Raw genomic sequence first — 20,533 nt, forward strand, 5'->3', positions numbered from 1 at the left:
GAGCCCCTGAAAACCCTGATGTGGGGCTTGGCTACTACAAAAGAGTCATCCTGACACTTAATTAATCACCTGGGCAGCTCCATAAACCCTACCCCCTCAGCCCTGCTTGCACCCTGGTCCCTCCAATCCCTGTTGGAGCTGGTCCTGTTTGCTCCCTGCAGAGGCATTTCAGGCCTCTCAGGTTCTGGCTGTGACACCCAGGGACCATCACCTGACAGCACATGGCTTTTCCAAAGACACAAGAGGAAAGCAGCGCTGTTCCTGCAGCATGGAGTGGGCTCAGCACCACCCTGGATCACATCCTTGCTTTTACAGCTCCCTAAAGGATCTGGGCAGGCTCACGGGCCAAGCAGCTGCAGTCCAGAGGCAGCTCTGCCTGTCCTCAGAAGCACTTCCCATTTCAAGAGGAGATAAGCTAATGCAGCCTCCGCAGTGAAGCACAGCCTCATGATGCTTTTTGTTCTTGTACTTTTATCCGCCCAGGAAATCTCTGCTCGGAGCCAGCGTGTTCAAACAGATCCTTAAAAAAAAAAACCCTTCAGTGATAACGGGGCATTTCCCCCCTGACTATGGCACGGAAAATGGGGGAGGATATGGGGGAGGGAGGACTGTGATATTAAAGAGAAAGGAAAAAAAAAAATTCCTATTGTCCTGGAACGCTTTTCCACATACTGACTCCATATGGAGCAAATACCAGGGGATATTTCTGTCCCCAGACTGGCCAGAACTAACACACGTTACTGAACAGTCCTACTTCAATAACACAGCCTTCAGGACCTCCTGTTCTGCTCCATTAGTACTTGCTGGCCTCTGGAAAAAATTATCCAGAACCCTTAATTATCCAGAAGCAGGCACGCCACAAACAGACGTCCAACATATTCCTTATTTACTGGTTAGTAATTCCAGTGCTTCACCGGATGCTCTAATAGGAGGAAAAAAGCCAAGTGGAGGTTGCCAGAGCCCCAGCAGAGCTGGAGGAAGGAGATCTAGTGACTTCCATGTGTCTGCTGTCAGAAGGAAACGGGGTGAGAGGAGGAGCACAGGTACAGGAGGAGCAGGAAGAGAAGGGCTGGTAACACTCACTTGTGCTGCCTTATCTGCTGTATTGAGAACCTCTTGGCTGGGTCGTATTCCAGCATCCCTGAAAAGAAGGAAAAAAGTCCAGGTGTGATCACAGACACTCTCAGCTGAGTAGAAGCCAGGAAGCACAAAGATCTGTCCTTTCCTCCCCCTCCCTCCCCAACAGCCATGCTGTGTCCAGTCCTGGCAGCTCCAGGCAGGATCTGCTCCATTGGCCACAGGAAACTCAGCATAAAATCCCAATCCCATTGCTGACCTGTTCCAGTCTGCTCCTCAGCTTCCCAACAGCAAAGCAGGTACAGCCCTTCCCTCCCTCCCTCCCTCCCTCCCTCCCAGTGCAGGGACTGAGGCTTGTCCAGCCCTCAATCACAGCTCTACGAAAGTCTCCAGGCAAGGAAAATCAAGACTTTGCATTTCCATGGAAGAGCTAAAGCCTCTTGCTCAGTGTCCCAGATCCTCTGGTCTAGTGGAATTCTATTCTGAGGTGCAGTTGGGGAGAATTAACAAAAAAATCATCCCACTGCCCATTCCTGTGCCCTGGCTAGGACTTGGATTTCTGGGATCATCTGCTGAGGTAGCTGAGGTGGGTGGTGAGCAGAGTGGGGAGAGGAAAAGCAGCTCATCCCTATTCTCTCTGGGAGAGAGGGAGGTGGATTCCTTAAACAGCCTCCTGGGAAGCCCACTCTGCTCCACTGCCTTTCAGAAGCTTCACAACTCAACAGAAGGGAAGGAGCAAATTTTGCCATATTCTTTGGAAATGAGCCAGTGGAACCCTGAGTGTTTGATCCACAGCAGCATCCAAGATATTCTCCAATAAAGGTTCCAGGAATATATTCACCTAATGAACATTAATAAAACCTCATGGCTGCACACTTCAAGGAGTTTTGCTTTTAATGGATGATCCCCTGCTGCTCCTGAAGCACCTGTACTATCAAGTCTTGCACAGGTTGCATGAAGAATGAAGGTTTGGAGATGGGTTGGAACAGGAAGAACCCATCTCCAGCAACCAGAAAAGTCTGGGAAGCAGCACTCACTGTCAAACAGGAATTCAGAAAGTCAGGACAGGAACAAACAGTGCAGAGTGCTGGGGAGAGCCAGGACAAGGACACACTGAGAACACAGGGGTGGGGGAAACATCTGGGTGGACACTTGGAAATGAGGGATGGAAAGACACATCCGAGTAAAAGCAGGAAGCTACAGGGGCCTTGCAGGTAAGATCCTGCAATTCAAAGGTCATGGAAGAGATAAATCACCACAGCACATGTGATACCAAAAGCTGCTCCAGAACATCCTCCCTGTCAGTCTGTTCATATCACATCAGATATGGGCAAAGAGAGGGGGATAGGACATACAGTGGGGAAAGGCTGAAGTAATTTCGTCCCCAGAACCCAAAATACACTTTGCCCTGGCAATTTGGGACGGTTTATCCATGCTGGTGACAGCATTAAGAGCTTTATGGCAGATGGGATCACTACTGATCCACATGACATCACATGAAGTAGGTTAAAGCAATCCAGGAAGAGCTCACCAGGTCACAGGTCAGGTTCCTGGCTCAGGAACTCGAGGCACTGGAGTCCTCAGAGCCCAATTCCTCAGAGATTTGTCTGGACTGAGTTTTGAAGGTGTCTGAGGATGGAAACTCTACCCCCTCAATTACAACCTGTTCCAGAGCTCAACTCTGGCAGCAAAGGAGTTTTCTCACGTTCAGATGGAATTTCTCCTCACCTTACAGAAAACGAAATAAGTTCAGAGAAAAAAAAAATCCCACACCTAATTAAAGAACCTATTAATAAGATGATCAGACAGTTTCACAGCTGAGCTGCCCAAATGAGTTGGCTTTTTTTTTTCTTTTTAAGAAATAGGGCCACAAAGAGCTCTCACATGAAGTTTAGGAGACAGGAGCAAGTACTGGTCATGCTCTCTTATTAATCTTGTGAGAAACAGGGAAGTCAGGACACCACCCACTCCCCCCATTGATTTATTTACCAACCACACTTCAAGGTGTTTTTGAAATTTAAGGCATTTACCAGATGAAACCGGTACAAGCAGGAGAAGAAGTGTAAGGTAAATGATTAAAAGAGACCTAAGAGCAGTAGGCACAAACAGCCATGGCACAGGGAGCTGTTGCTCTCAAGCCATTAAAAAGGCAGAAGGAAAATAATTGAGCCAAAGGAATTTTTACTCCAATGAAAAATGACTGCATTTGGGGCAACATTTGAAAGAAAACGGAAAGTGTCCTCGCTGAAAATGTACATTCATACATTCAGCTCTGAGTCACTCGTGGCAGCTCTGTGGCTCAAGTCCTGCTCTGAAGAGAGGCTTCAGCAAGACAAAACATCATGTTCTATTCACCAGGCAAGTCATCCCGGAGCGTCTGCCCGCAGCCGCCGCCGCTTGCGGCCATTTAGGGTAAAGACTTCCCTGGAGTTTATCTGCGAGCAGGGATGGGACAGCCTGTGCCAGGGAATGCTTCATGAGGCCAATTCCAAGCTCTGCTCCCCAGTACTCCCTGTGTCCATACAGGGGTGTCACAGAATCACCTGTGGCTGATCCCCAATTTGTCACCCAGAGCAGAGCACTGAGTGTCATGTCCAGGTGTTCCTTGGAGACCTCCAGGGATGGGGGCTCCAAAACTCACTGGGCAGCTCCATCCAGTGCCTGACAACCCTTTCCATGAGGAAATTATTCCTAAAATATGAAGTGCTCTCATTGAGAATTATCAGGTGTTAAACTGATAAGCACAGACACCACACAGTTGTGTCCAGACAAGGGTATTTTGTCCTCTCTCTGCTGCACATCAACAGTTTCAAAACCCTTTCCAATCACATCAAGTGACAACCCAGAAACTGGAGATCTTGGATTTGCTCCTCACAACCCCCAGCCCACACACTCAGTGGACAGGCACAGCTCCAGAGTTCACAACACAGGACAATCTCAGGTGTGGGACTGAACAAACAGGAAGAAATCCAACAGCAAGGTTAAAGAACTCAACCTGGATTTCACTTCAGTCTCCGACTTGGATCAACATTTAACAACCACTGTAAAACCAATGCGAGGCAAATCTGTAAATGAGGCAGGACCATCTCCCTCTCCCTGCACTCGGCTGGCTGTTCTGGCCACAAACTCCCTCTGCAGGCAAATCTCGAGCCTGTGATCCAGGCCAGGCCTCCGGATGGGCACAGACAGCCCTGGGGACTCCTGCCACAGCAGAATTAAAGCACCCCTCTGTCACCAGGATGCATCCTCTCTCACTGTCCCAGCAAGGAAAGGTCATGGAAGTGAGGAAACAAACTGCTGAGGATCCAACCACCACGTCCCAGGTCACAAGGCCTGGAAATCAATCCAGATACTGATTAATGCAGAGCTGCAGCCTCAGAGCTTCCTCTTCCAGTAAAAGTCTATTAGACCAGGAGGAGGAAAGCTGACCTTGTGCATTTTTCTGGTCCAGAAGCAAAGTGCACAGGAGTTGATAAGCCATGGGCAGATGCTGCCAGAAGAACCTTAAAGCTATTTATAAACTCTTCCACTCTGACACATCTCTCCTGAGTGCACACACAAAACAGCACCAGCCCTTCTTCTTTCCATCCCTGAAGAGTATAAATAAAGCTTCATCCCTGATTAGGGAGACAAAACGAGGAGCAGCATCCCAACTAATCTGGAGGATATACTGTCATGCGAGTCTCTTTACAAGCCAAATACCACTGAAGCTTTAAGTCCTCTAAACTCTGCTGTTCTGGAAAAGGGGAACAAAGATAAGAACAAGCTCAAGGGGAAGAAAAAGTAAAGACGCACTACAAAAGTAGTCAACAGAAGAAGAAAAAAACCTTACAAAGTGTGTTTGTGTTTACTTCACAGCCCGACTGTGGGGCCTGTGGTCAGCACAGCCCTGGCAGACAGAGGAAATGAGCACTTTGCTACACTGAATTCTGCCTCACTCAAACCCAGACCAGGCACTCACAGCCCTGCAAGGGCTTTTAGAGCCTTTCAAAGCAACACAAAGATGAGACGAAACCGCCAGAGCGACAGAGCTGAGCTGGGGGTGTCTGTGCTGCTCACACAAACACAGCCATTTACAGTATCTGATCCACAGGCAATGGATTCAGCTCCAGCCTGCTGCAGGAGGAGCAGGCACCGACCAGGAAATGCAGATGTTCTGGAGGAAAAGCAGGAACTAAATAAAGCAGCCAGGTTTGTCACCATAGCTACGTGGTGCCACCACTGCACAGCTCAGCCCTGGGCCTCAGCAGATGCTGGGGAGCTGCTCAGGCCTCCAGAACAGGCAAACCTGGGGCAATCTCACCCCAAAATTCATCCCCCTCGAGGCCACCTGGCATGCTGACCACTGGAAAATGTGCCTCACACCAAGCAAGGGGAATATCAGAAGGTTTTGCCAGCTTTTGCAATGCAGCAGCTTGTACACAGCAAGATGAGGGGTGGGAGAGAGGACAGGTAAAGGGATCCTTAGGGCTTCCCACTGCCCTGAAAGAAAGGGGTATAGCCACCTCCTCCCAGACAAGCTCCTCTTCTCACCAAACCCACTCGACTCCCACCTCTGTGGTGAACAAGCACAGAAGGGATGCAGACAGACAAACTGACAGCATTGAGGATGCAAGAGGAGACTCAGGCTGTAAGAGATGGACAAAGGGCACCAGATTCAAGGCTCCTCCATGTAAAATCAGGCAGAGGGAAGAGTAGGTAATTCTGGCTCCAGATCTCATGCAGGGGTGGGAGGAGAACTAGGAGAGGAGTTATTGTGCTAATGAAGCATAAGATTTTAAGCTGTCAATATCCTCAGCACAGGAAAAGAGAAAACTGCCACTCTCTTTTTCCCTGGGGGAATCACTAAGTGCAGCTGAGAGGCTGATCACAAACCTCCAAGGAGTTCTGCTGGATGCTTTAGGAGAACTGCTGCCGGACCAACAGGACTGCGGGATTTGCTCCACTTGGGCAATTCCCAGCTCATTAAAAGGCCACGTTTGGAGTCAGCAGTCACAAGCCAAATGCCACACGGAGCTCAGGCCACTTCTCCCTGGGGCTGGCAGGTGCAATGTGAAGCACATCAGGGCAGGAGCAGCCACCGTGTCGGGCTCAGCGGAGCAGCCGGATCCCGGCTGTGCCGAGCGCCATTGGAAGCGCTGCCTTATGTAACGCCTTCGGAAAGCTGCTAAAGCTGGCTAATGCTTTTGGAAACACATGGAAATAACTGATTTCATCATTGGAATGGAGCCAGGGAAGCTAAAATAGCCTCCGAGGGGGGCTGCGGAGGTCTGGCAGCTCCTTGGTGCCGAGGGGCCGGGGGAGCCCCGGGCGGCGGCAGCGGAAGAGCTCGGACTGACAGCACCACCTGCCGCCAGCACGGCCGGCACCGAGCCAGGAGCCAGGGCCGTGCTCCGAGCCCGGAGCTGTGTCCCTGCACCCAGCCAGGAGCCAGGGCCGTGCTCCGAGCCCGGAGCTGTGTCCCTGCACCGAGCCGGGAGCCAGGGCCGTGCTCCGAGCCCGGAGCTGTCTCCCTGCAACGAGCCTGCATCCCTGCTCTGAGCCCGGAGCTGTGTCCCTCTCCCGAGCCTTTGTCCCTGCACTGAACCAGGAGCCCATGTCCCCTGCACTAAGCCCGGAGCTGTGTCCCTGCACCAGGAGCCCGGAGCTGTGTCCCTGCACCAGGAGCCAGGAGCCCATGCCCCCTGCACTAAGCCCGGAGCTGTGTCCCTGCACCAGGAGCCAGGAGCCCATGCCCCCTGCACTAAGCCCGGAGCTGTGTTCCTGCACCAGGAGCCCGGGGCCTGCAGAGCTGACACGCTGCCAGCAGAGGGGCACAGCCCCTCACCAAACGCACAGAAAACCAATGCGAAACAAGGCAAACATCCCACAACTGGGGGCTGATTCCTCACAAAGAGATGAACAGAAAGGAGAGGATGAGCCCGTGCTGAGGGTTGGGGAGCACTGCTGCACTCGGCTCTTCTGCTGCAGGCACTGGGAATGCTGGTAAGGCTCTCCCACAGGCTGGAATCACATCCCAGCTCCTGTCAAAGGAGCTCACCAAGCTGCCTGCTGTGCACACAGCACAACTGCTGCCCTGCCTGACCACTCAGATTCCACAGGTAGAGACTGTTCAGCACTAAACCTCAAACTGCTGCAATAAGTGATAGGAATAAAAAAAAACAACGAAAAGCCCCACAATTTTTTCCCCAGAAAGTGCCACTCCTGGTCCTATCCCAGTCCTGCTGTGAAATTGTCACTGCTCCAACATCCTGCAGCTTTGAATTTGAGGGGAAGGGGACAAATGGGACTGAGACAACTAAGTCCAGAGCAGAGGTTGATGAGAAGGGACGGCAGACCCTGAATATTCAGTGTGTGACATCAGGGAAAGCCTGGACACAGCATCTGAGCACTCTACCTGTCCAAACCTGCATCAATGCTATTACGCCATTTTAACTTTAACCTCTTGTGGGCTTTGTCTTTAGATGTAAAAGCTTCTCAGAACACAGGAAACCATGCAAGAACCAACTCTACACAGTAGTGGCTGCGAGCTGTGCAGGGATCTCAGGAACACATCAGTGCTGAAGATCTGCCAGAGTCTTGTAAGGCTGTAAGTATAACCTCCCTGACTAACAGGATCCCATATCCCCACAGGACACTTGGAAGGAAGCTCTGGCTCTGTGCAAGCTGTTGCATCTATAAATGTTACCCTTTTGAAAGCAGCTGGGAAGACTCACCTCTCAATAAGTCTGAGAGTGGAGGACCACAATCCTCTGGAATTGTGTAGTCGCCTTTCCCAATGTTTTCAAATAATTTATAGATATTATCCCCTTCAAAAGGGTACAGACCCGTTGTGATATTGTATCTGTGAAGGCAGAAGGAGAAGCAGGATGAGAAGCAGAACACAGGTACTCAGTTCTTACCTGACTACGTAAGCCAAAAGCAGTCAAGAGGAAACCAAAAGAGGAATATTTGGCAGTATGTGCAAAACCTCTTTAAGCTTAGCCTGCCTTTCTCACAGCTTTTCATTCAAAGGGGTCAAAACCACCAGGACATCTCCCTGACAGTCTGAGAAAGCAAAAACTTAAAAATAAATACTGGAGATACTTGTGGTTTCTGTTACTGCCCTGGCTGTGCCTCTGGGAGCTGAGCAACAGCTGCAGAGTCACCCATGGAGAGCAAAGATCCCCTTGTGCAGAATCACAGGTACTTTGGGGAGCATAAATCCACCCACAGGAGCAAGCAGCACCCCCCTCTCAGCTCCCCCCATCACACAAGAGTAGTGATGACAGAGCTGGGCCAGGACTGAGCTATCTGAGGGTGTCATTAGTTATGAAGTTCTTGGGGGCTTCTGGGCACTCACAGCGTCACCCCCGCAGACCAGATGTCGACTTTAAAGCCTGAAAAGGTGTCAAGGCCATTGGCAATTTCTGGGGGCTGGAATGCTGGCGACCCTTGGCTTGTCCTGCACGTGTCGTCCTCTGCAAATGGATGCAATGCCTGCAGCAGGAGAGACCAAACAGTGTCAGGCTTCCAAGGAAAACAAACTGTGACTCTTGGAAAAGTTCCACCTGGGAAACAACAGGGGAAAACTCCTCTACTGAACATCTACAGATGATGAGATCATGCCACCAACAGCAGCCACACGCCACAGTGACAAGTCTCTCCTACCTAAGACATATAAAAAAAAAAAAGGATAAGGTTATGTAGCTCATCCCTATTTCCCCCCACTTTTGGGCTCGTCCAGGATTGACATCTTCCTTCTCTGTGCTTCTTGAGTGGAGGTTTCATGCTGCTACCAAAAGAAGTGCTTTGCCAATTGCAATAAATATTCAAGCACTCTGCAACAGAACAAAAGCCTAAATGCACAATAAATCAATGATACCACAGAGGTGACCTCAATCTAGAATGTCCCATTCTGACTTTGCTGTGCTTCTCACATACCTCTGCTACGCCTAAATCGGATATTTTTAGTGTCCCATTGGTTGTTAGCAGGAGGTTCCCCGGTTTTATATCCTTGTGGACAATCCCTTGGCTGTGCAAGTATTCTAAGCCATCTATAAGCTGACAAAAGTACCTGCAGAGAGAGGCAGAGGGGAAAAAAAATCAAACACTTTTAGCCAGCAGAAAGGAGCTTTTTGCTGTGGTCAGAGAGTCTGGGCCATCATTGTAACCCACATGCAGCCTGGCAGTTGTAGAGGTAAGTGTTTCATCTCATAATACCCAGAAATAGTATTAAAGTGCCTGAATTTCGCTTAGGTTGTCTGTAATCTCAGACATCTCTTGAAATAAAATTAAAATATGACCATAAAATTATGTAGCTGTCACAGATTCACTGTTCTGCCCTGATTTGATCATGACAATGTTTTTGTATCTATTCCCAGAATTCTCAAGTTTCTTTCCTTGAGGAGTGAAAGGGGCTCCAGCTTATCCCAGCTAACTACCCCAGCTACCAGATCATGCTGGATATTGTCAATCCCTAATCCATCCCAAGGCCTTTCAAGTCTTTTCTGATGCTGAACTGTGGCTTGACCTCCATTTAGGCAGGAGACTGCCCCCTCATACTCCTTGGGATGGCAGGAGCACAGGGACCGGGGGGGCTGTTGGGCAGCTCAGGAAGTAAAACAAAAAGAACAGAAAAATCAATAGAAGGATGTTTTTTCTCCCAGAATCTAAGGACAATCCCTGCTGGCCACTTCAAGAGCTTTTCACCTTTCTGCATAGGTGTAAAATATGAAATTATTGCACAAAGCCAGGTTTGCTTTCAAACACAGCCTGAGCAGAGCAGAATGTGCTCTCCACTTGAGAGAACACAGTGGGGAGAGGAACAGAACTTACCCGTGAGCCTGAAACACTGGAAACCTCTTTTCTGGGACACTGTCCAGCATTTCCTGCATCCCACACACACAGTACTCCATCACCATATACGTGAGGGCAGAGTTAAGGAAGCTCCAGGGTTAACATTCCTCAGTGTTAAACACCCCTCAGATGGGCAGCAGCCCCATCCCAGAGGGAATGGCTGCACTCCCCAGGTACTGAGGGATGTTCCTCCAGCTCCCCCAGGACAGGAAAGCAGCTACAGGAAAATCTTTCAGTCAAATGAGCATCTGCAGCTCCGTGACCAGACGTGGAACAGGATGGGAACTCCACAGAAAATAAGCTGGAGATCTCACAGGCATGACAGAGAACAGGGAAATATCCTGAAGTGGGCACAGAAAGTTGGGAACTCCCAGACAGAAGAGCTGCAGCCTGTTCCCCCAGTGCCCTGGGTGCTCTGCACCTGAGATGCCAGCGAGCTCCCACCACCTTCCCCAAAGTTGGTTATCCCTCATTCTCCATCCCAAACGACTCAGTTGTGTGCTCCATGGAACAGCTGCTGCTTACCCCCAGCTCCACAGGAGCATTCTAGTAGCAGGAAAAAGAATCCTTGGAGAGCTGGGAAGCTTTTTGAAACCACGTGGATAAAAACAGTTACAACAGAATGCCAAGAGCTGGTGGCACTTTGCAGCATTTGCTCCCTTGAAGCATATTTGAGTTTTTATCTCTGTAAGCTTTAATGCTGGGGCCAAAAAATGGGAACCAGACTGCCTGATGCTGTAATTGCCTGTTCCCTCCTCTCCCTAGGCTTTTCAAGTCAAAAGTCTGGCTTGGAGGGGCCTAGGAGAAGAGAGGAACATTGAGGAGTGTCCTGGTAGAGCAGAAGCTGCCAGGGCTCCCCTGCAATCCCATGGTCAGTTATTCCTCCAAGCAGGTGGCTTCTTAACCTAAGCTCAAAATAAATTACTTTTGCCCCAAGAAGCCACCTGAGGTAGAAGAGGCAGAACGGAGACTCCTGCCCTGGGTGGGATCTGGGCTGAAGACTCTGCTGCCCCTTCCCAGCATGTTCCATCTAGCAGCTCCAAACACTGAAAACTCATTAAATTCCTGCTCCATTCCTTCAGAGAGACTCTAAAATACTCTAAATACACCCTAAACAAGATTTTATGATGGGCACAAAGACACTCAGTAAATCAATAAAAGCAAGAACAGAAGAAAGAGCTCCCAAAATTCATTCCTATCCTTTCTTACTCTGGAAGAAATCTGTGAACTACTTCTATCAGAGTGTTGTAGAAGACATCAACTCTCCCTCTGTCAGAATAACAGTGATGGTAGATACTCCAGACCAGCTCCTGGGGAGCAAAGAGGCTGAAAGACAGCCTGGCTGGGTGTCATTAACAGCCAGGCTGCTCCTCACCCCTCCCTGGTCATTGATCCACTTCAGATTGATCAACCAGATTAGAGAACAGACTTCCAGGCTGGAGCAGATCTATTACAGGTGCCCCGAGCTCTCAGTTCTCCTCCTCAAGGGGTTCTGCTCCTACACTCAGCTGTAACACTGCTAACAGCTCCCTGGGATGCTGCTCATGGAACTGGGCTCATTTTCTGCCTGGATGAGCTCTCCATTCACCACCAGCTCTGCACTCCCAGCCATAGCAGGCCAGCAAACAACCCTTAAGTACCAGAAGTTGTTGATATTTTTAATCCAGTCACCACAGCTTTCCCTTTCCCACAGAAAATCACTGAAGGTTTTTATTAGGTGAGATGCTCAAATGCTGTCTTAACCTGAAGGGAGCCTACAAGGAAGATGGAGAGGGATTTTTTTTACATGAGCACGCAGTGACAGGACAAGGAGAAATTGTTTCACGCTGACACAGAGGGGGGTTAGATGGGAGATTAGGAAAAAAATCTTCCCTGTGAGGATGGTGAGGCCCCAGCACAGGGTGCCCAGAGCAGCTGTGACTGCCCCTGGATTCCTGGAATTGGCCAAAGCCAGGCTGGATGGGGCTTGGAGCAGCCTGGGATAGTGGAAGGTGATCCTGCCCAGGGCAGGGGGTGGAATGGGCTGTGCTTTAATGTCCTTTTAGCCCAAGCCATTCTGTAACCCTATGACAAACAGCTCAAGCCTGCAGTGCACTTCCACCAGCAACAGAACACTCAGGTGGGAACAGAACCCTTCCTTCCACAGCCCAAATTTCCAATCCCACAATACTTGGTCTGGAAATGAGGATTTTTTTTTTTTTTTAATCACCAAGGAGAAAGTTGACATCTCCCCCTAAACCCCAGCTCTGCTTGCTGCAAGGAGCCAACACAGCCCTGTGCATGACTAAGGGCTCTGCCTCCAGGGCAGCCTCAGGGAAAAAGTCCCTTTTCTGCTGGATCCTTCCCAAACCTGTTCCCCATGTGGCTGCTCAAGGTCTGCTCTGTCACAGCCCAGGAAATGCAGCACAGGCAGTGCCAGCCAGGAGCTGGGGAAGGGTTTGAACAAAATCATGGATGAATTCTTGCTCCCAGTTCCAGTGAAAACAAATTTCCCCAGTTATTGCCAGAATCAGCACAGGGAGAAACAAACTTGGTGAGAGTGTAGGAGCAGATAAAGATAAAAATAACAAAGTCAACCCGTCCTTGCAAGGATAAAGCACTGAAAACCAACTCTGGACCAGCACTGCTCAGAAAGTCCAGCAAGGAGCATCCTCGGAGAGATCCCATTTCCCAGAGATGGTTTTGGGTTGTCATCACCTGGTACCAACACACGATGTCTCTCTCGGGCTCCTTTTCCCCACGCTGCCTCCTCCCTTCTACCTAATTAAACAGGATCTCTCTATCAGTAATTGACTCGCAGTCCCCCTGCTCTGTCGAGGCCACAGCACAAGCAGAAGTTGTCACACTGCTTTATCCTAATGATCTGGTGGCAGAGTGTTTGATCTAATTAACGCATACAATTAAATTACTCCTTTTCTGGAGTACTGTAATAAGAAGACAGTAGTTAGAAAATACTGTCAAAAATAAAAGCATCCCTTGTAGCATTTATAACACATGCTACAAGGGATCAGCTGCTGGAACTTCCATGCTGGTTACAGGCAAAGTGCTCTCAGTGTGGCAGAGTCACATAAAATCCAGCAAAGTGAGGATAAAATTGCCTTTATTGGTGTCTGTGTGAATTTGTGTTTGTTTGTGTGGAAAGTCTGCCAGGTGGGCAGGATTGTTAACAGCAGCGAAAGCAATTTAGCTGCAAAAATTTAAGCTTAAGAAACATCCAAAAGGGCCTTCCCAAAAGCAGAACTACAGCAGGGAACAGTGGGAGTTCAAACCTGATCAACAGCCCTGTGCAAAAGGATATATTTTCTGTTTCTCCTCGTTGTACAACACATCCACCAGCTGGATGACGTTTTTGTGCCGTAATCGCCGCAGGAGCTGGATTTCCCTGCAGGCAGAGACAAGGAAAAAGTTATGTTTAAAAAGATTATCCCCAACTCCATTTCTTCCAAAATTTCATCCAAGCTTGACTGAATGGCTCAGAGACCTGAACTGAATCCTGAGTTTGTGGGGAATAAATAAGGTAAAACGGTGAGGAGCCACCTTCCCTTGGCTTGGGGAGCAGCCCTTCAAATATCACTTTCTGTCAGCAGTTCTGATCTTGGTCTCCAGGGATTTTGTACCTGCCCCAAACCACAGTTTTGTCTCTTTTGCATTAAACTCATCCTGCAAAATCCCACTGGATGCCAGCTGTGGAGAAACAGGCAGAGCAGGACAGTCAGGTCAGGGTGGTTCCGTTGGTGCCTGGCAGTGCAGGTCCTGCTTTTCTCTTTGTTCTGCTGCTGCTCCATCCTGGGCTGTGCTGAGCTCCCAAATTCTCATTCCCAGCTCCCTTCCAGAGCGATTTGGCCAGTGCTTTAAGCAGTGTGGTCACACTTCATCAGCTCAGCCTCTGGGAAGCAGCATTACAAGGAATTCCGAGCACAGCTTTGGAAGTGAGAGCCCCTGCCCAAAGCCAGATCAGAGCCCCTCACGGGCACAATTAGCAGCTCCAGTAATGAGCTGGGGCCAGCACAAAGGCTGAGCAACAACCAGGAGCTGCTCCTTGGAAAGGCTTCTCTGATGCAGGAGTGCAAGGAGAATCCTTACTGATCTTTTAAGGATTCCTGAGCAGTATGAATTATTTCACTACCAAAGTTAAGGCCAGACACTCCTTTCTCAACTCTGGATTTAGAAAAAGCCACCAAAAGCTGAGCAGAGATCCAGGATACCACAGTAAAGCTTCCAAGCGTTCTGTGGACAAGGCAGACAAGTTTAATTATAGGAACGACCAAAGGGCTGAAGTGGATTAAATTAGCCCAGGAACTGCAGCCAGTGTCAGTGTGGGGCTGAGGAGATCCTGCAGCATGGAGGGAGAGGGCCAAGGGCTCCAACCAGAGCTGCCAGAGGGGAGCAAACACACCCAAACACAACTGCTTTAAAGCCCAAATATTGGGAACACATTTAAAATCCTGATCCCAACAGCTCATTCCCTGTAATACAGCTCGGAAGCACAAATACTAATTCCTCTCACCTTCAACGGACTAATAAATATCTCATATTTCTGCAATGATTTCCCCCCCCCCAGCACGACTTTGCGAACCAATCCGAAATGCCAGGGCAGTGCCCCCACCCCTGGGGCAGAGGCCAAGCCGCCCTTTTCCCAGAGGAAAGATTACTTCTATTTTTAGCCCCTCTTTGGCTCTGGAATGCCTGAGGAGCAGGGACAGCCAGCTCAGTCACCTCGGATCCCGTTTGCTTTGCAAACCCCTCGAGTAGGGAACATCGGTCTCACCTCCTCAGAACAGGCCTAAATTCGATTTTTTTTCTTCCAAAACTAACAACAAAACCCCACCACAGCCCACTGCAAATGTGTGACCAGACAGACTGCCAGAGGGCAAGGCCAGCTTCCAAGTACAACCCCCTGGGAGGGAGACAAGGAGGGAAAAGACTTTCTAACACGAGCTCTGTCAGATCCATTAAGCTCATCCTGGTGGATTAAGACTTATCCCCTGCAAGGTACCTGCCCTGGCAAATAACGGGGGTGTTGTTGCTCAGAACTGTAAATAGCAAAGCTGCCCCCTTGTTCCATGTGCCTCACCATTTTGGAAGATGCCAAGGGCAGCCTGGAAAGCAGACTCTCCTTCCTGGACATCTCCACTGTGAGATCCAGCATTCTTCCTACAGCTTGTTCCCAGCCATTCCTGCCTAAACAACACCCAGCAACGCAGCCAAAAGATTCATTCCCTTCCTTTGGTTCACAAGGTTCTTCCCAAAACATCCTGAAAGCTCAGGAAGTGCAGCACCTGCTCCAGGACTGTGTGAACCCAAGGGCTGGAAGTGCCAGGAAGATTTCTGTGTCGCTTTTTCTCTTTCCTAGTCCCAAGGGTCCATCCACATCCTGCTCCTGCAGGGGTGTCTGGCATTCCAAGCTCAATATCCACCAAAACCTGTGCTCTTCCACGGAGTACAGGTCCCAGCATTTCACCTCTCAACTCAAGCAAACATCCAGCTCAGCAGAGGAAATCCTTGAGCCACGCAGCTCCATGGGGAACACGTGTCTGGGGAGATGGGATCAGCCCATTCCCAGCTGAGCCCACACCTCCAGGGCTTCCAGCAAGTCCTTCCCCAGAAGAGCTGGCCCTGTTTGGAGGTTCCAGCTCGGGACTTGCAGACCTCAGGAACAAACTGTCACAGCACAGCCCCATAACCCAGGTTAACCCTCCAAGGAATTCCAAGGAGCAGAAATTCCAACCTGAGCAATTGCTGAGGTGGTAAGTACAGCACAGGGCACTTGGGATCCCACAGAGCCCCAAACACTTAATTAACGTGTCAGGCTATTAGCACACGGAGTTATTAAACCTCTGCTGCTGCAGCCACAGGCTGCCAGGTTTTCCTGCCTCTTTTTGGCAATCCCACTAAACTCCTTTTTTTTGCAGGGATGAGATCCAGCAGTGTCTGCCTGGCTGAGCCACCTCCACCTGCTCTAAAGAGAAATTAAGATTCTCCCAATGGATTTAAGGAAACTGTGTCTTACAAGTTTAAGCCCTCAACATCCTCTCCAAGACTCGGAGAGCCCTTCAGGGCTCATTTTCCTAGGGCAGAAGTGAAGTATTTTGGGGTAGAGAAAAATAATTCGATTTTATATAAGTCCCAAATGCATTTTAGCTGCAATTTCTGGGTTTCCAGAACACCAGGAAACAGGGCTGGAGCAGGGATGAGGCTGTGGCCTGGGTTATCAGCAAGGATGGCATTAACATCTCATTTCCAGCCCAACATCCCCAGGTGCCCAAGGCCCAGCTCAGACCTCTGTGATCCTCCACAGCACATTACTGCTCCACTCTCATTACTCCCTGTGTGTTACTGCTCGTGGAATTACCCAAGGGCCACAGTCTAGGAACTGTTTTCCAGGGAATTCCTTGGATGACATGCTATCAGCACAGCTGGGTGCCCTGTGAGGGGGCAGAGGCAGGAGCTCACCACAGTAACTCAGTCACCTCTGCCCAACAAGCCAAGCCAACGTGCAGCTTTTCCCTGTGTGGTAAGAAACATTGGAAACCAATTCAGTGATCAGATTCCAAGACAAAGCAGATCCTGATGTTGTGATCCAGCCCACAAACTGATTTCCTGCTGTTCTGTGCACAGGAGCAGTTTTTGGGCATAAACTCCTCAAAACTGCTCCAGCACAGCTGCCCAGAGTGAGATTCCAGTGCAGTCTGGCCACGTTGACATTAAAACACTGTGTCAGTGTCCTGTCCAGCACTATCTGGAGACCCCACAGCACTTTGTTCCTCCCACACTGACCACTCAGGCACCTGGGTTTGGGCACATATCTCCACACTCAGAGCAGGCACAGCTTTCACTCCCTGTCACAAGCAGTGCTGAAGGGTTCTGATAAGCTCAGAGTGCCAGGGGACTACAAAATACAACAGTTTGCCTTAAAATTCCCCACTGAAGCAGCAGACAAAGCACATGGATAGGTGGGCAGAGGGAAAAGGATGAGGGAGCAGAAATAGCAACTTGAACTAAAGTAAACCCCTGGGTAAAAGGCAAGACCTAAAATCTGCCTCGGTGTTTTGGAGCAGGTAGGGCTAAGCCAGGAAATGTCACAGAAAACCCCTTTTAGTAACTCCCTTAATGACCCATCTGACACTCACAGCCCCACTCTGGGCATGAATAAAACTTCCACGGAGTTCACCTCAGGACACAGGAGCATTCCCATGGCTCTGAGAGCAAGGAACTCTCCTGATGTGGGCAAGCTCTTTTTACTTAATTTACATGAAAAGCTTCCTTAAGGAGAAAACTATCTCAACATTCCCCAGTGGCAGCTCTGGATGTGCCCGTGGTGAGACCCAGGGACGGGGCACTCAGCCTCCACCAGAAAAACAAGAAACATTTTATTACACATTAACCAAGTTTGCTCCATCCTGAACCTGAGCCAAGCAGGGAGAGACAGGGAGGTCCCAGCCTTGGGATGTGACTGTTCCACAGCCAAGGCTGTCAAGAAGGGTTGGAAGGCAAAGTGAGAGAGGTCCCTGACAGCAGTGCTGGGACAGGATGTGAAATATCTCACAGCTAAACTGGGAAATCAAACTGAGGGACAGAAACAGGACTCTGCAGGTCAGGGCTCACTCCCAGCACAACACCACAGGAGTCTCCTCGACCTCTCAGAGTTCTCCCTCCCAGCCTAGATAAACCCTCATGAGTTGTTTAGGCTGCAGAGGCTCCTGCACGGCTGATAAGCAGCTCCTGGCAGGGCTGGGACGCAGCCGCTGCGAGGTCCAGGGAAGGGAAAGTTCCCACAGCAGCCCCATGGATCCAGCCCTGCATCCGGCTTCTCCTGGGGTTCACTTCCATGAGGGCTCTGTGCCCTGAGTAACCAGGTGTGTCAGAGGCACAGACAGCCAACAACCCTTGGCCCCATTTTACAGCCTCAGAAATCAGCCATGGCGAGCCTTGAGTTACCTCCCAAGCACCTTAGAAATGAAGCCAAGGAAGAAAAAGCAAAACTTCCTGTGCCCATTGGGTGCCCCATATATTGGATCCTGTTCCAGGCACCTTACACATGGGTGGGAGAAGGAATTGCCACCACAGAGAGCTCCAGGGCCTTTGGGACACACCTGGGCAGGTACAGGAATAACCCCGACTGTGAGGACACCACATATGTTTGTGTCCCCTCACCTTTCCTGGCCAGGTGAGGGCAAGGTGAGACCTTACAGAGGAATTGCTTTAAGAAACACTATTTTATCCATTAAATGACACCAAAGTCATTTGGTGGAATACAAAGTGGTGTATTCCAGACTGTCCCAGTCCTTGGGAACCCATCCCTTCCCTGTGCCCAGCCTCACCCAGAGCGCTGGCTGCTGTTCAGAGGGAAGAGATTCCTAAATACCTGTGGATTAGGAAGCACTTCCATAGCAGAGCCACGCTGTCAGCTAAAACAACACAGCTGGTAAACAAGGACCAAGTTCACCCCCTCAGCTCCCAGAACTCTTTACTCACTTTTTCACGTTGGCCTCCCCGTTGGGGATCCGGCGCAGCTTCTTCTTCTTCAGGATCTTCACAGCTCTCCTGCACAGGGTCTCTGAGTCCAGCATCTCCTTGACTTTGCCGTAGGAGCCCTCTCCCAGCAGGTCTCCCATGAGGTACTTGCCGATGAGCTTGGCCCGTTTGCGGCGGGGCTGGTAAATGACCTCGGTGGAGTCGATGCGGTGGATGAACGTGTCCATCCCCACCGACATCAGCTCGCTCTCCGCAAACATTCCCAGCTGCTGGGGCTCCTGCAGATCCATCCTGGATTAAGTTCCTTAACCTGTTTTTTTCCTTAAGCGCTCAGGGCTTTAATCCTGTTTGTTAGTTTCCAACACTCCCTTTTACTCCTTCTTGGAAAAAAAATATCCAGAAGATTGTACAAACATGAATAATAATAATAATAAAAAAAAAAAAAACAACCAAAAAATAGAAGGAAAAAAAAAAAAACAAAACCAAACCTAAGAGCTGCTTCCAGGTCAGTTGGATGCCAAAAGATCCCGGTCTGGCTCCAGAATGTCTTTGAAAAAGAACATAAATCTGTGACGGGACACACTCAGTTTGGGACACGCTTTGCTTCCGACCCGGTCCCGCTGCCGGGGGCTCTTCCCAGTCAATTGGCCTTGACTGGGCCCAGTTTGATCCTGCAGAGTTAGGTCATCTCCGGGCCGTCAGGCCACCCCGTGGAACCAGAGCAGCTCCCAGTCCCTCTCGTGACTTTCCATCCCTAGGAGCTCATGATTCCCAGCCGGGGTGGGAAGGTGTGCTCCCGCCGCCCTCCCGGGAGCACGGGCCGGAGGAGGGGTTCAGCCGTTGGGGAGCTGGAACCAAGTTTCCTTGAAGGAGTTTTCCGAAACAATTCTCGCGTCTTCGCTTTCGCCTACAAAAGTTTGAGGCCTTTGGTGCCTACCGAGAGCTCCCGGGGGCATCCTTCATCCACCGGGATTCCGCCTGGCACATGATGTGTCACCACCTCTGCTCCGGGTGTCAGTGGTGCAGGACAACACAACCCACCCCGGCCCCGCCGACCCCGGGGTGGGGGTCAGGGGGACCCTCTGCCCGGTGTCCCAACACCGAGGTCCTCCCGGGGGGTCGGGAGAACCTTTTACCCGGTGCCTGGCCCCTCACGGAGGGGGTCAGGTATGTCCACCCAGCCCGGACGGTCCCTCCCGTACCTCCCACAGGTGTCACCGGGGCTGGGAGGGTACAGCGATGGGGCAGGGAGGGGTGACAAGGGACAGGACACTTTTAGTGGGACAAAATCAGCGCCGGAGCCGGGAAGGGACGAACTCCGGGGGGGGTTCGGTGACCTCTGGGGCCTCACCGGCCCGAGCCGGGTCCTTCCCCGCAGGCAGCTCCGGCCGCTCCCGCCGGCCCGAACGGTGAACTGGGGGAGGGGGGCGGGCGGTCGAGTCCCCCCTCCCCGCCGCCGGGCGGGGGAGCCGGGCCGGGCCCCGGCGCCGCGCTCCGCCCCGCACGAGCTGCCGCCTCCCGCGTCCCCCCAAGTTCAGGGGCCGCCCCTCAGCCGCTGCCCCCCGGCGCTCTCCCGGCCCCGGTCCCGTTCCTCGTCCCGGTCGCGCCGCCCCGTTACCGCCCGCCCCGCCGCGCGCGCGCCGCCGACGCCGCTGCCGCCATCTTGTCCCCGCCCGCCCCCGCCGTTCCGTGCCCCCTCCCGCTCCGCGCCTCGCGCCGCCCCGGCGCGCGCCCCCATTGGCCGCGCTGCCGGCCCCGTCCCCGCGCGCTCGAGCGCTGATTGGCTGCGACCGCACCACGTCGGGTTCCGGTTGGTTCGTTACGAGTAACCCGCCCACCCACTCCGGCCGGCGACGGGGTTATATGATAGAGTAAAGGAGCTGTCCGTCACGTCTAGAGGCGGGGTTTGTGGTGAAATTAAGATGTGATTGGTCATAGGAGATATCCGTCCCGGGTGAGGGCGGGGCCGGCGGCGGCAGAGCGCTGCGATAGGCTGCAAGAGCTGTCCGTCAGCGCTCAGAGGCGGGGCGATAGGAAGTGAAGGGCGGAAGGGCAAAGGGCACGCGGGTGTCATGGAGACGGGGCCCGGCCCGGAGCCGGCCCTGCCCCGCCGGCCTCGCGGTCCGCCCGCCGCGCTGCAGCC

At 51.4% G+C, this 20,533-nt stretch overlaps 1 protein-coding gene across 1 annotated transcript in view; it reads right to left on the reverse strand.

Moving 5' to 3' along the window:
• Window positions 1-20,032, reverse strand: part of STK11 (serine/threonine kinase 11) — a 32,095-nt gene extending 12,063 nt beyond the window's left edge. Inside the window, exons 1-7 of the mRNA XM_014882924.2 lie at window positions 18,391-20,032; window positions 13,214-13,297; window positions 9,895-9,984; window positions 9,001-9,133; window positions 8,420-8,556; window positions 7,794-7,921; window positions 1,084-1,141 (exon numbers count right to left, since the gene is read on the reverse strand). Of these exons, the coding sequence (XP_014738410.1) occupies window positions 1,084-1,141; window positions 7,794-7,921; window positions 8,420-8,556; window positions 9,001-9,133; window positions 9,895-9,984; window positions 13,214-13,297; window positions 18,391-18,680 (920 nt within the window). The 5' untranslated portion in view covers window positions 18,681-20,032. The remainder of the gene's footprint in view (window positions 1-1,083; window positions 1,142-7,793; window positions 7,922-8,419; window positions 8,557-9,000; window positions 9,134-9,894; window positions 9,985-13,213; window positions 13,298-18,390) is intronic.
• Window positions 20,033-20,533: the final 501 nt, after the last annotated feature.

Source organism: Sturnus vulgaris, chromosome 26, assembly GCF_052056855.1.
Source record: "Sturnus vulgaris isolate bStuVul1 chromosome 26, bStuVul1.hap1, whole genome shotgun sequence".
Lineage (NCBI taxonomy): Eukaryota > Metazoa > Chordata > Aves > Passeriformes > Sturnidae > Sturnus > Sturnus vulgaris.